Consider the following 12,983-nt stretch of genomic DNA (forward strand, 5'->3'; position numbering starts at 1 on the left):
CTGGGCCTCCACCTGGTGACAAACTTACAAGTCCTGAGAAGCCCCAGGCAGTTTGCATCACAAAATATATCAGAGTGAATGAAGAGCAATACAATGTTGAAACTATAAACTACTTGGAGCTAGTAGTTGGAGTATTTTCCTGACAAATATCAGGTATCACTGTTTACCTTTAAAATTTTAAATACTCCATGGCATGCTGAGTTCCCTGTAGTGCACCAGTCTACCTTGGCACTCAGTTTGAGAACCATGGCTACGACGATTTTAAAATGAGTCATTTTCATTTTTTCCTTAAATGAGTATTCAAGATAATTTTCTTCCAAAGTGCTACTAGTCCAATGTAAACTGACTTCTTCCACCCTGAAGATTCCCCCTAAAACTAAGGCCCACAGGATATTCTTTTAAATGACCACAGCAGGCATTGAGTCTTCACAGGCCTGTCCAGATTCTGACCTATTCCTGTAGACGACATCTTGGATAAATCTAAAACTCCCTTGGAAGAAGAGCAGTTAACTATTTTAAATAAAATAAATTAGAAATTATAGTATTTTAAAAGTAGCCCATTAACTTAGAAATTGGCCTACTATTAGGCAAACACTAGCAGACACTATTAAATACTAAGAAAATAAAACACAATACAGCCTATTACACATTTATAAGAATTCTTGATGACTTTCCTACTCTTCAATATTTCATAGCTGATTTTCACAGTTATCAAAGAGATAAGATAGTTTCAAGTTATAGAATACAACTTTACCTGGATTCCTAAGTGGGTATACCTAATAAATTGTTCATTCTAGAAACAGGCTGTTAACTATAGATATAAATATTCCAACTAAATAGAAGTTCTGATTAATATCCTGTTTAAAATAGAGTTAATAATAAATATAATTGGATATTATATAGTACAAGTCATCTAGATTAGACCATAAGTAAATATATAGCACATTTATGATTATGACAAAGAAAAGTTGAATGCCAAACATCAAAGGAGAGAACAGATTCAAGAAAAATTTTCCAAAGCATTTTATTTATCTTGTAGCTATATTCAAGATGCTGGAGGAAATGTCCATATCTGCTGAGTTCTTGTTGGCAGCAATGAGAAGGTGAAACTTTTTTTTTTATGCATTATTCTGTCCAGGCTCACAATCAGAAGCAATCTTCGATTTGTTAGATGTTTCATAAGCTTGGATAACAAGCCTTAGGTGAGTGATAATTTCCTTGTCTGCTGTTTTCATGTTAAATCCCAACATCTTCATTATAGTTTCTCTAAAGCTGACACGCTGCAAAGAGCCACCATAAAAATCAAGACGTCATTAGTTTTGGTCACCTATTTATTGTGTACAGTGAAACTGGTATGAGAAATTTAGTTTCATTAAACATTTCTTTGTGAAATATAACATTCTATATTCAAATATTTTTAAGCTAGAAAAATAGTCCCTTTATAAAAAGTAGTCTTTATTTTAAATTTTCTTTTAAGATTTTTTTCTTATTTTTTCACTTTTATAGACTAAATCTAGTTTTACTGCTGCTTATTTTTCATCTGGAAGGTAATTTCTTTTTGAACTTCCGATTTCCTATATGGTAATAGTAGTAGTCCCCTAAATACATCTCTCTCCACCCATCCTCCTAAAACCATAGTGATCAACAAGGAAAGCAGATAAAAGCATCCATAAATCATGCATAAAGCATAACTAGATAATACCACAGACTTCAGTTTGCATTAAGTGGGGAAATATCATAAACCAGCAAAGGCAGCTCCAGTATCCACGCTGGAGAATGCAGCTGGTTTCCATTGGTGTTGCAGAAACAGGAGGATGCATAAGTGGGGAAATTTATGCAGAACAAGTCTGAAACCTGGTGGATCAGAACACTGACAAGTGGGGAAGGAAAAGAAATCGGCCTGGAAGAAAGGCAGGATCACCCAAACAGCCATCAAGCAGGTGAAACATGTTTGACACGGTACCAGATATGAATTAAATATTAATTAGACAATGATTTGCAGACATGGGGTGAAAAACACCTTTCTAAATGTGGTATTTCAGAATAGAAATGGACCAAAAAAAAGATGGCTAAGATGCTTCATGGTTAAGGAAATGTGATGATGGAACTCAGACAAAACCTTCTGAGAAATGAAGAGTAAACTACAGAGTGCCTGAAGGAGAAGAGATCTGACTGAAAATATAATCAGGAACACTGAGAAGAATTAAAACGATCAAGAGCCTGGCAGGGCCTGGCTCAGCTGTTGAGCATTGATCCAGGAGACCTCAGTTTGATTCCCAGTCAGGGCACATGCCTGAGTTGCAGACTTGATCCCCAGTAGGGGGCGTGCAAGAGGCAGCCGATCAATGACTCTCTCATCATTGATGTTTCTATCTCTCTCTCCCTTTCCCTTCCTCTCTCTGAAATCAATAAAGATTTTTTTTTTAAATCAAGAACGTGAATATGCAGAAGCTAAAAAAGAGAAAAAGAAAATGATAGTCTCATGATGTGATTTTTTTAGGATTCTCAAGAGAATTGGTTAAAGTTACATATTTCTTAAGAAAGTAATATATGGATGTACGGCATACATAATCCCACAACAGCCCAAAATTATCAGGCTTTTAAGAATTCTTAAAATACCTGCTTTATAATATAGTGAAAATCTAGGCAAGTTTAGAAGCACTACCCTCTTGTCCTAGAAAGTGACCCAACCCCAAACACATGGTTTCCCTTGAACTTCCATTATTTCACATCCCTGCTCCCCCTGTCTTTGGTTAGTCACAGGATGGGTACAAAAACCTAAGATAAGATAATCATATATCCCATCCTTTGCCAGTGTGAATTCACCAAGGATAAGCATTTGATCTAAGCTGGGCTTATAAAGACTCTTTCTAGGGACCCTCTCTCTTGTCCCAAAAGCTCTTAACTATAAAACTCTGTGGTTTTCAGTCAGACAGACAAGCTGACACACAGAAAGATGCCAAGAAGAAATGGTGAAAAAGGCTTATAAGTTTCCAGGTGCTCATCCTAGGGTCCAGGTGCATCTCTGCCCTCCAAGAGCTCTGGTTGTTTAACTTCCTTTGATTCCATAAGCCAATAAATTCCCTTTTGTCTAAGTTAGATAGAGTTTAAGTTGAGGTGGGTGTTATTACTTCAATTTAAAGAATCTTAATAGAGTAATGAGAATAATAATATTTTTAAAAACCTCTTGTGGTGGTCCTGATACTTCTTCAAGTGTATCTGCCGTGCAGAACTCGGGAGTGGCAGCATCTAACATCTGATGGGCCTTGTCTTTGTCCCATCTTGCCTCTTCCTTGGCCAACTCTAATGTAGTTTTCAAGTTATCTGTTTTCATAACTGCCTTCCCTTTCATTGCTTCAACTTTTATTAAAGATTGCCTGAACTTCTTAATGGTTTTGTCCTGTGAGGGTATAAGGTTAAGGTTGAGGGAAAGGGAGATGACTGCGATTAGATCTCTTTTTTTAAATAACAGGCAGGCGTGATGAATGATAATTCATGCTTCTATCCTTTCTTCTTTTTTTATTTTTAAGAGGTAATAGATACATGGAAAGGAAGGAAAATCCCACAATCTATGAATGAAGAGGACATTTCGCCACCACCGTACTCATCAATAACCAACAGTCACTGAACACTTTTATAAACTAGGCACTTGGAGGTTTAAAGAGGTTTAACAAGTGTTCCATGTCCTTAAAAGTCTTACAGTACAGCCTGTGCTAATTACATACAGAAACAGAGAAAATAAGTGGTTCTGCAGTGAAGAAATATTGCTGATAAAAAAAGTTGATCAATAAGTATTTAGTGTACCTGTGGTTTAAGATAAAAGGTATACATTTGAAATACTACAACTGGCCCAGCCGGGCGTGGCTCAGCAGTTGAGCATCGACCTAGGATCCAGGAGATCGAGGTTCAGTTCCCGGTCAGGGCACACGCCCGGGTTGTGGGCTCCATCCCCGGTCAGGGGCGTGCGAGAGGCAGCGGATTGATGACGACTCTCTCTCATTGATGTTTCTATCTCTCTCTCTCCCTCTCCCTTCCTCTCTCTGAAATCAATAAAGATATATTAAAAAGAAAAAGAAAAAAAAAAGAAATACTACAACTGAAGCTTGAAATAGAGAAGGCCCAAAGAAGAGCCCCCAAAATGACTAAAACATTTAACTACTACCCCAATAAAGTAAGAGTAAAACAAAAAGCAAGGGATCTAGAAGTTACCTTTGAGGAGTATGGAGAGGAATACTTGGGGGCTTCCACGGGATTGATAATAGTTTGTTTTCTTAAAGATTAGTAGTAGATTTGCAGGCATCAAATTTTATTATCATATATGCTTTAATATATATATTTTTGTATGTGTGTAATTTTAATGTTAATATTTTTAAGTTTAATGAGAAACATGCAGCTAGAATAGTAACAAACCAAAGCTTAAATAAATATTTGAAAGCCTCACTGCCTTTACTTACTTTAAGGACATTTACTCTTTTCAGTTGAGTTTTCATATTTTTATTTGACAATTTCAAGTCGCTGAGCTGTTTCTGAAGTTGCTGAATTTCTTCCTCTAATCTTTGAGTTGTCGCAATCTGCAAATTCTGCTTAATATTCAATAATGTTTGTTGCTTGTTGTCTTTCTCTAGCTGTTTAAACATTTTGCTGTTCTCGCCTATCTGGGAATTCTTAGTCCTGGAGTTTTCCTTTGAAGAAATCAACAGTATTGAAATAAAGTTCTGTTTTATGGTGGTTTACACTAGCATACCAGATCTACTCTAGACTCATAAATTGCAGACTTAACAATACTTACATAAGTAAAATATTTTTTCACAATAAATATGCATAATTAAAATAATCCAGAAAGTAAAATATGGCAATAAAAGTGATGGCTCCATCCTAACAAGGGTACAGTTAAGCAGACAATTTTACTAACACCAGGTGGTAGCATAGATTAACTCAACTTTTCTAGGAATGTATTATGAGGAAATAACCCAATATTTAAATAACAATTCATGCACCAAGGTATCATTTACAACATTATTCACAACATGAAAAAAAAAAACTGATGCAAACATCAAAAAGAACAATTAAATAAGTGACATACGATTGATTATAGATTTCCTAGAAATCAAGTTTTCAAAAATTTCTGCTAAAATACTAATGATATAGTTAAATGAAAGAAGCAGGATAAAAATATACTGTGCCTATCTCAATTATGTCAAAATATGCATGGAAAATAGTCAGAAGGAAATATACCTATGTATTAACACTAGTTATCTCAAAGTGGTAGAATTCTGGATGATTTTAATTTTATTCTTTCTAATCTTCTGTAATTTATAAAATTACTACCAGAAAAAAATAGAAAAAGAAAGGATGTGGATTTTTAAAAGATAATATATTTTCATTATATATAAATAAAAAACTAGTAAAATGTATATAAAAAAGAACGACTGGTTCTTTGGAAAGATAAAATAAGTGTCCCAAGCAAGCCTGGTTAAAGAGGAAAGGAATTGAAAACACACTATATTAGGAAGGAGAAACATACAGAATGCATAGATATTGAAAATATAAAAATCTAAAAGAATATTTTGTAACTCAGAACAGTAAGTTGAGAATCTAAAAGAAATACTTTATTTCCTAAAAAATAATATAATAATATACAATCATGTCCAGAACACATAAGAACTCTAGTAAAGAAAACTATTTGACATAAGTGAATTCAATAAGGTGGTAGATATTTAATAAAAATATAAACATATCAAAGACTTTTATCTATATTAGTAATAAGTATTTCAAATAGAAATGGTATAATAAGCTGTTTATAGTGAGCAGAAAATCTACAAAAGAACAAAGAACAAATTTTACAAGAAAGACTTCATTATAAAATCCTGTTGGAATACATAAAATAAAGATCTTCTAAAGGGAAAGAGCTTATGTACCAAATTATCAAAAATGATCAGACTAAAATTATAAGTATTTAAATTATGGGTATCTGAAAAAGTAGATTATTAATATAAGTATCTTAATCTCATTTAAGCATTTTTAAATATTGAGAATCAAAAATATATTTTTAATTTGTCCAAAATTATATCATTACAAAGCTGAGTAAAATGTAAACAGTACTTACAAGTTGCCACTTTGACAAGTATAAAATTTATATTGAATAGTTCAACTCATACAGTGTAATCATTAACCTACTTAATTTTTGTCCTCTGTTAAATGTATTCTGTGGGACTAATTCTTCATTTGCCACTAAATGAAATTTAGGATAAGGCCATGTTTTCCCTGATCACTTTCAGTTTAATGCAAAAATTATTACCTTAATTTTACTCAAAGTTAAAGGAGTTCCTCAGGAGATAAGGAATGACATTAACAGGTTAAGAAATTATAAAGACAACCAAGTAGAAATATTGGATATGACAAAAATAATAGTTTAAATGAACAACACAGATGAGCTAAGTAGGATGGATAAAGCTAAGAAACTTTGATAGAAGGCAACAGGAAAAGATAAAAATATATAAACTATTTTTTTAAGCAAAGTATATTAGGGTTCTCTGGAGAGGCGGTACCAATAGGGTGGTGTGCATGTGCAGGTGCCTGTGTGTGTATATGTGTACATGTGAGAGACAGAGAGAGACAGAGATTTGGCCAATCACAATTGTGAGACCTGGCAAGTCCAAATTCTGCAGGGCAGGCCAGCAGGCTGGAGACCCAGGGAAGAGTTGACCTTGTGGCTTAAATCCAAAGGCAGTTTGTAAGTAGAATCTCTCTTCTTAAGGGTGTCCCAGTCTTTTTCTCTTAAAGCCTTCAACTGATTGGATGAAGCCCATCCACATTATATGAGATTACCTGCTTTACTCAAAGTCTTCTGATTTAAATGTTAGACCTAAAACGCAACATCTAGACTGCTTTTTGAACAAACATCTGGGCACCAAAGCCTACCCAGGTTAACACATAAAATTAATCATTACACAAAGAAATGAAGGATAGACTTAGAATCCAACCTTCAGATACTAATCACAGCAGGAGAGTATATAAAACAGAAGAGTGAAAAATGAAATCAAAAGAAAATAAATGGAGGGGATAAAATGTTGAAATAAGTGATGAAATTGACAGATGAAAGACTTATATTAAAAAGTTCATAAAGTGCCAAACAAGAGAGAGAAGGAAAAACCATACATCTAAGCATATTATAACAAAATTTAAGAACATCAAAGCAAAAGAGAGAACTCTAAAAGCTTCCTGAGAGAAAGAGTAAATCATCTACAAAAGAATGGGACTCACTTTGCTATCAGACATCTCAACAGTAAGGGGGGATGCAAGGAGGAAGTTTTAAGGAATTTAATGAAGAAAGAACTTAGAAGTTTATGTCCAGCCAAACTGTCATTAAAATATGAGGGTATAATAAAAATGCTATGAGGCACATGTGGTATCAGTAAGTTTGCCAGACAGATCCAATTGTTAAAAACTCTTGTAGGAAAGGATGTTGCTTCAAGGGATATACAACTGAGGTGATCAAATAAATACCTTGTTCAAGTTTAGCGGTTATCTAAAAATAATTAGGACCAAATTAAAGAAAACAGAAAAAGTATATTCAACAGCCCAGAAATTAAGAATTTAGAGAATAGCCTGGCTGGTGTGGTTCAGCAGTTGAGTGTCGACTCATGCACCTCCCGGTCAGGGCACTACCCAGGTTTCAGGCTCAATCCCCAGTGGGGGGGCATGAAGGAGACAGCCAACTGATGTTTTTATCTCCCTCTCTCTAAAAATCAATAAAAACATACATTTTTTAAAAGAATTTAGAAAATAACATAATTGGGGACTGAGGTCAGAGACTAAACAGGCATGACATTCTTGTAAATATTAAGTAAATAAGAGTGTTGTTTGTAATTAGATAACACCAGCATCAGAATAAAAGTGGAATATATAAATTTAAAACAAGCAGGGGGGAAAAAATTGATCTATCTAAAAGAAACCTGGAAAATAGAGCCCCTCTGGGGGGAGGGGAATAAAATATATGGAAATTATTAAATAAGTTAACAAAAATATGTCCTAATATAATAATAATTGCAATAAATGTAAATGTGTTAAATTCCCCAATTGGCTGGATGTCCTCCAATTGTATTTTTAACAATACAACCATATATTGTCTTTTACCACAGAGAAAAACAGAAAGATAAAAAGATATATCACATTCAAGCAAGCATGAACCAAAAGAAAATTGCATCAGTAACCATAACTTCTGAAAATGGAGAATTTAAAGCAATATTTTATAAAGGACAAAAAAAGAAAATGTTTTCTAGTGCTCAAAAGAACAAGACAGCAAAGTTCATCATAAGACCATATGATCCAATAGGCTATAAAGCAAAATCTGACAGAACTGTAGGGACAAATGGATGAATCAAAAATTGTACTGGGAGAATTAGCATATCTTTTCCAGAATCAAAGAAACAAAAATAATCAGAGATACTGACAATCTAAGCCATATGAATAATATGCTTGATCATTAGCTACCTATGGAAACTTATATCCAACAAACAGAGAACACATTCTTTATAAGCACACATGGAACAGTTACAGTATACAGATATTGAATTACAATGTTGTATACCAGAAAATTATATAATGTTATTAATCAATGCTATCCCCAATTAATTTAAATATATGAAATGCTGAGTAGAATGATATTTTAAATGCAATATCATTTACACAGATTTAAAATATATGCACAAAAATCACATTTAAAAGAAAATACATAAACAAAAAGATACACATTAAATACATTAGACTGATTTTCTTTGGGAAGGAGATGGGAAAGGAACTAGCAGTAGGAGATGGATTCATCTTTGGACTCTATGGAGGACATTGTTGGTACACTTCATTCAGTGCTGGAAGTTTTTTAAACTGAGTGTTCAATACGTATTAGATGAATGAATGGAAAGAGTGACTAAACGAGTAAATGGTGAGTGAGTGAGTGAGTGAGATTACACTTTGGGCCATAGCAATTATAGAAATAATATAACATAGGCATGAGTACGACAAGCAATTCTATGGAGAGGTAGTGAAATAGAATAAAAATCTCCTGAAAATAAATTATACTGCACCCTGCCTATGTCCATCCCACTTTTAGGACTGAGTTTTCCTTACAGATTTAGAGAAGCAGAAGGTAATGGTCTACACATTAATCACTGAGGAATATCACCAAGGGCCCCTCCCAGTACGCACCGTATCTAGCTGACACGGTGCCTGAACTTCCACCTTCAGAGCCATTCCTTTGAGCCCCCATCCTCTGACCCTCTTTTTAAAGTACATTAAGAAACACATTAATAAAATGCTCTCACAATACACACCAAATATGTGTAAAATGAGAAACGGAAGATACGAAGTGAGGAGAGGCTTTCTGAAAAATCTGAATGCTTTGTAACAAATGTTTCTCCCTTTTCCAATATTAAAAAAGTGTAAGTAGTAGTGACAGCTTTAAACATCAGATAACATAACAAAATATGATCATTTTCACTGTCAAAGAAATGCCTTATACTTCACGTAATTCTTACTTTATTCCTGCCCAAGCCTAATCTCCCTTGAAAAAAGTCATTAACAGCCACTTTTCCCTCCAGATGTTTCAAGGGTTTATTTTGATCCCTACACTTCTCTTCAGTTTGGGCTGATTCTTCATGGCGATGATGCAGCTGCTCCAGTTGCTTAGTGAGCATCTGAATTTCCTGCCGAGGGCCTTTGGTTCTCTGTAAAGAAAAAATATAGATATAACTTCCTGATAGTCCATGATTTCTATTTCATTTCAATACTGTGCAAGTTCTACTATACTGATTTTGTAGCAACATTAAGTTACTAAATAGATGCTGGTTTCAAAAAAATAGAAAGGTTTGATATAGAAATATAAGACATTTTAGTTAGTACTGAGTAATAAATTGTGTGATAAATTTGAGAAGAGGATGTGAAAAAATTGGAACTCTACAATAAACAGACTACTGTGTAGAAGATTTTACTGACACATTGAATTTAAGCAATACTCATCTGCCTTTGAATTGCAGTGGTAAAGAGTCGTGAAATGTTTCTAAAGTGATTTGAACACAACAGGGAGATCTCACTTAAACCTGCTGGTTCAATCTTGACCAATGAATTCAGATAAATAACTTATTTGACAGTTTATTACACTGCACTGACCGACCTGTTTGCTCATGATGGAAACATTATGTTCACCATACCACTATTTTTAAGCTAGCATTCATTGAGCTTAATTGTACTAAGCATTTATCACGTATTAACCCATGTAAGCCTATAACCACCCTGAGATTGGAATTATTCCACCACCACCAAATCCCCCTCACTCCCCTACTCCTGCCAAATTTTAGAAATGAAACTGAGGCAAAACCTGGATGATGGCAATGGCAGAGCTCAGTGCTCTTAACAAACACACTACACTACCTCTGCTGTAATAATGGACATACTCTTCTCTCTTATTACTCTAGTAATAAAATCAAAAGTAACATTTAGAGCCACAGAGTTTACTGAATTGGCTAATACCAAAATCCACATCTTAAAAGAAACAACTCTGAAAGAATAACTTGTCCATCAGTACACTTACAGACTCCCAAGATGGCTCATTTGCACCAATTTCCCGAATCCTCTCTTTCACAGCTTCCTCCGGGGCTGGGATGGGGACAACACTGCTGCTCAGAAGGGAAGCCAATTGACCGAGGAGTTTCTGATAGTGGGATTGTGCAGTTTTAGTTTCCCAGCCGAATGAATATGGAGGTCTGTCTAATTTACATTTTTGTTTTTCCTTATGGATCAAATCTTGATATTTATCCCAAATTTTCTGCCCCTGTTTTGGTCCTTCAGAGTGAAAAACATTCTCTCTCAGAGTTTTTGGCCAGGAGAGCTTTACCTTCATCCTAAACATGCCAACACGTGTTAAACTTCCCATTTGTACTTTAATCTGGAGGTACCTAATTCCCCTCTTTTGAAATATAAACCTAGTCATGAAACTTCAGGAGAAAGGCCCTCAAAAAAAAATAAGTTATAGAATCATAAGAGAGACAAGGGTCATACTCCAAAGAGCAAACTAGAACATCAAGAGGTATTAAAACAAAGGTAAGTTTTGAGAACATAGAAAATTGAACTTAGAGAAGCAGCTAACCAAGCGACCCCAGTTTATGAGGGTAAACTCTTTACAGAGAATTTGAGCTAATAAATGTAGAAGGAAAGGTAGAAATTTTAAAATCAGCATTTTGAGTTTCCTAATAAAATAACTGATACAAGCCAGAATTATCAAGTGAAAAGTTGGCAGGGAAATGAAATTCTTCATGAAAACTTAATTATGGTTATAGAACATCACTTAATAACTTTGATCATGTAAAGGTATGAATGAAAGAAGTCACATACATCCCCAATCTTTCCCCTGTGCTCCTGTAATCATCCTGCTTCCACTGTAAATAGGAAAAAAAGAGAAGATAATGCCATACTCCCCCTGGCCTCCCACCAACCTCCTGCAGGGGGAGTCTCCCTTCATAAGTTCTAGCCTTCTTGCCACCTTCAACTCTGGGAGCTGAGTAAACAAGTTCAGTTTCTGGGTTTTTTGTCATGTGAAACTGGGAAATAGAAAGAGAGCTAGAATTGTTGAAGTAATGATTGATTTTCCTCATTAAAAGCCTAGAAAAAAGAGGCAAAATTAAAAAGCAGTGGAAAAAAGGTCAGAGCTGCATGGACTCTGTTTTGGGAGAGTTTTCAGAGATGTGGCAGATTAGTGAGAGAAGTGAAAAAAAGAAAATTGTTACTTTTTTCAAGTAATTGTGAATTACTTGAGAGAGGCAATTAAAAATTAAAATTACTTTTAAATACTTTGAAAGTAGTTCTGAATTTTTTTCAGTGGAACCCCTCACATTAATTGGATTCCGATGGGCCTTGTTTTATACATTCATATTATATAATAAACTGTTATGGTCTAAGAATTTAAAAATAAATTTTCACCAGTTCTTTGATAATTGTCTGTCTCCCATTGTCCTCCAACATTCTTCTATCACATCGTTTACTAATCCTGTTGTCATCTAATAAGTGACCAGGCTCATCTCTTCCTTCTAAACCCAACTCATGCCATAATTCCGGATTTCAATGTTCAATGTAGATAATCCAACCAACTTAGCTTTAAAATTCCTTGCCCCTGTTTAAACAACTTTCACCTACACCCCTCTTCAACCCTTACACCCAGATCCAAAAACCCAGATTTTGTCAGCAGCAGGAAATAACCCACACCAGAAATTTAGCACTTCAATATTTTACTCCCTAACCATCACTTTTTCTCCCAGCTCTCTCTCAGCTCTACTCCCTCTAACCTTTTCTTCCGAATCCCGAATCCCTAGACCTTCAGATCCTCCTTGCACTTTCTGTCCTTCCTCAGAAGGGCTTGCAGTCAGCCGTGCTGCACTGCTTCCTTCTATCCCCGACGAGAAGGGGACCAACAAAGCATTCAACTTGGCATTGCCCATTCTCTCCCAGAGCAACACACAGTAATAAAAATCCTGTTTCTTCGAAAATCAATCAAAATTTATTCTCACCTTTATCGTAAAACTACCCAAGGTGTCTTCTTGTCCTGTCATATTCATATAAGGAGTGAATCCATTAGCACCTGCTAACTTTTTCTCCAAAAGGTCTGCTTTTTGTTCTGCCTTCTCTCTTTCAACCAGATGTACTCTGTAGGTAACAATATCATGAAACCAACTCAATATTCAAACTTCAATTAAAATAGTGAAAATAAATATTCCCCATTTAAAATATATTAAATATGTGTATCAAGTAAAAATGTAACTATTTCTAAGGAGAGACTAGAAATGGCAGAGAAATGGAGAGAAATACAATCCAGTGTTAAGTCGTGTAGCAGTTACGCTGGGGGTGATGGTTGCACAACCTGTGAATAGACTGAAAATTACTGAATGTACACTTGAAAAGGGTGAATTTCAATGGTATGTGAATATCTCAGTAAAAAT

At 34.8% G+C, this 12,983-nt stretch overlaps 1 protein-coding gene across 1 annotated transcript; it reads right to left on the reverse strand.

Moving 5' to 3' along the window:
• Positions 1 to 1,049: 1,049 nt before the first annotated feature.
• LOC148090351 (uncharacterized) lies at positions 1,050 to 12,690 on the reverse strand (the record flags this gene model as incomplete). Its single annotated transcript, XM_087813717.1, is given in 6 exon segments — positions 1,050 to 1,280; positions 4,455 to 4,682; positions 9,534 to 9,722; positions 10,586 to 10,856; positions 10,858 to 10,895; positions 12,555 to 12,690. Coding segments are annotated over 6 exon segments (1,024 nt in total), but the record flags the coding sequence as incomplete, so codon positions are not given.
• Between the last annotated feature and the right edge of the window lie 293 nt (positions 12,691 to 12,983).

Source organism: Miniopterus natalensis, unplaced genomic scaffold, assembly GCF_054644295.1.
Source record: "Miniopterus natalensis isolate mMinNat1 unplaced genomic scaffold, mMinNat1.hap1 Scaffold_130, whole genome shotgun sequence".
Taxonomy (NCBI): Eukaryota; Metazoa; Chordata; class Mammalia; order Chiroptera; family Miniopteridae; genus Miniopterus; species Miniopterus natalensis.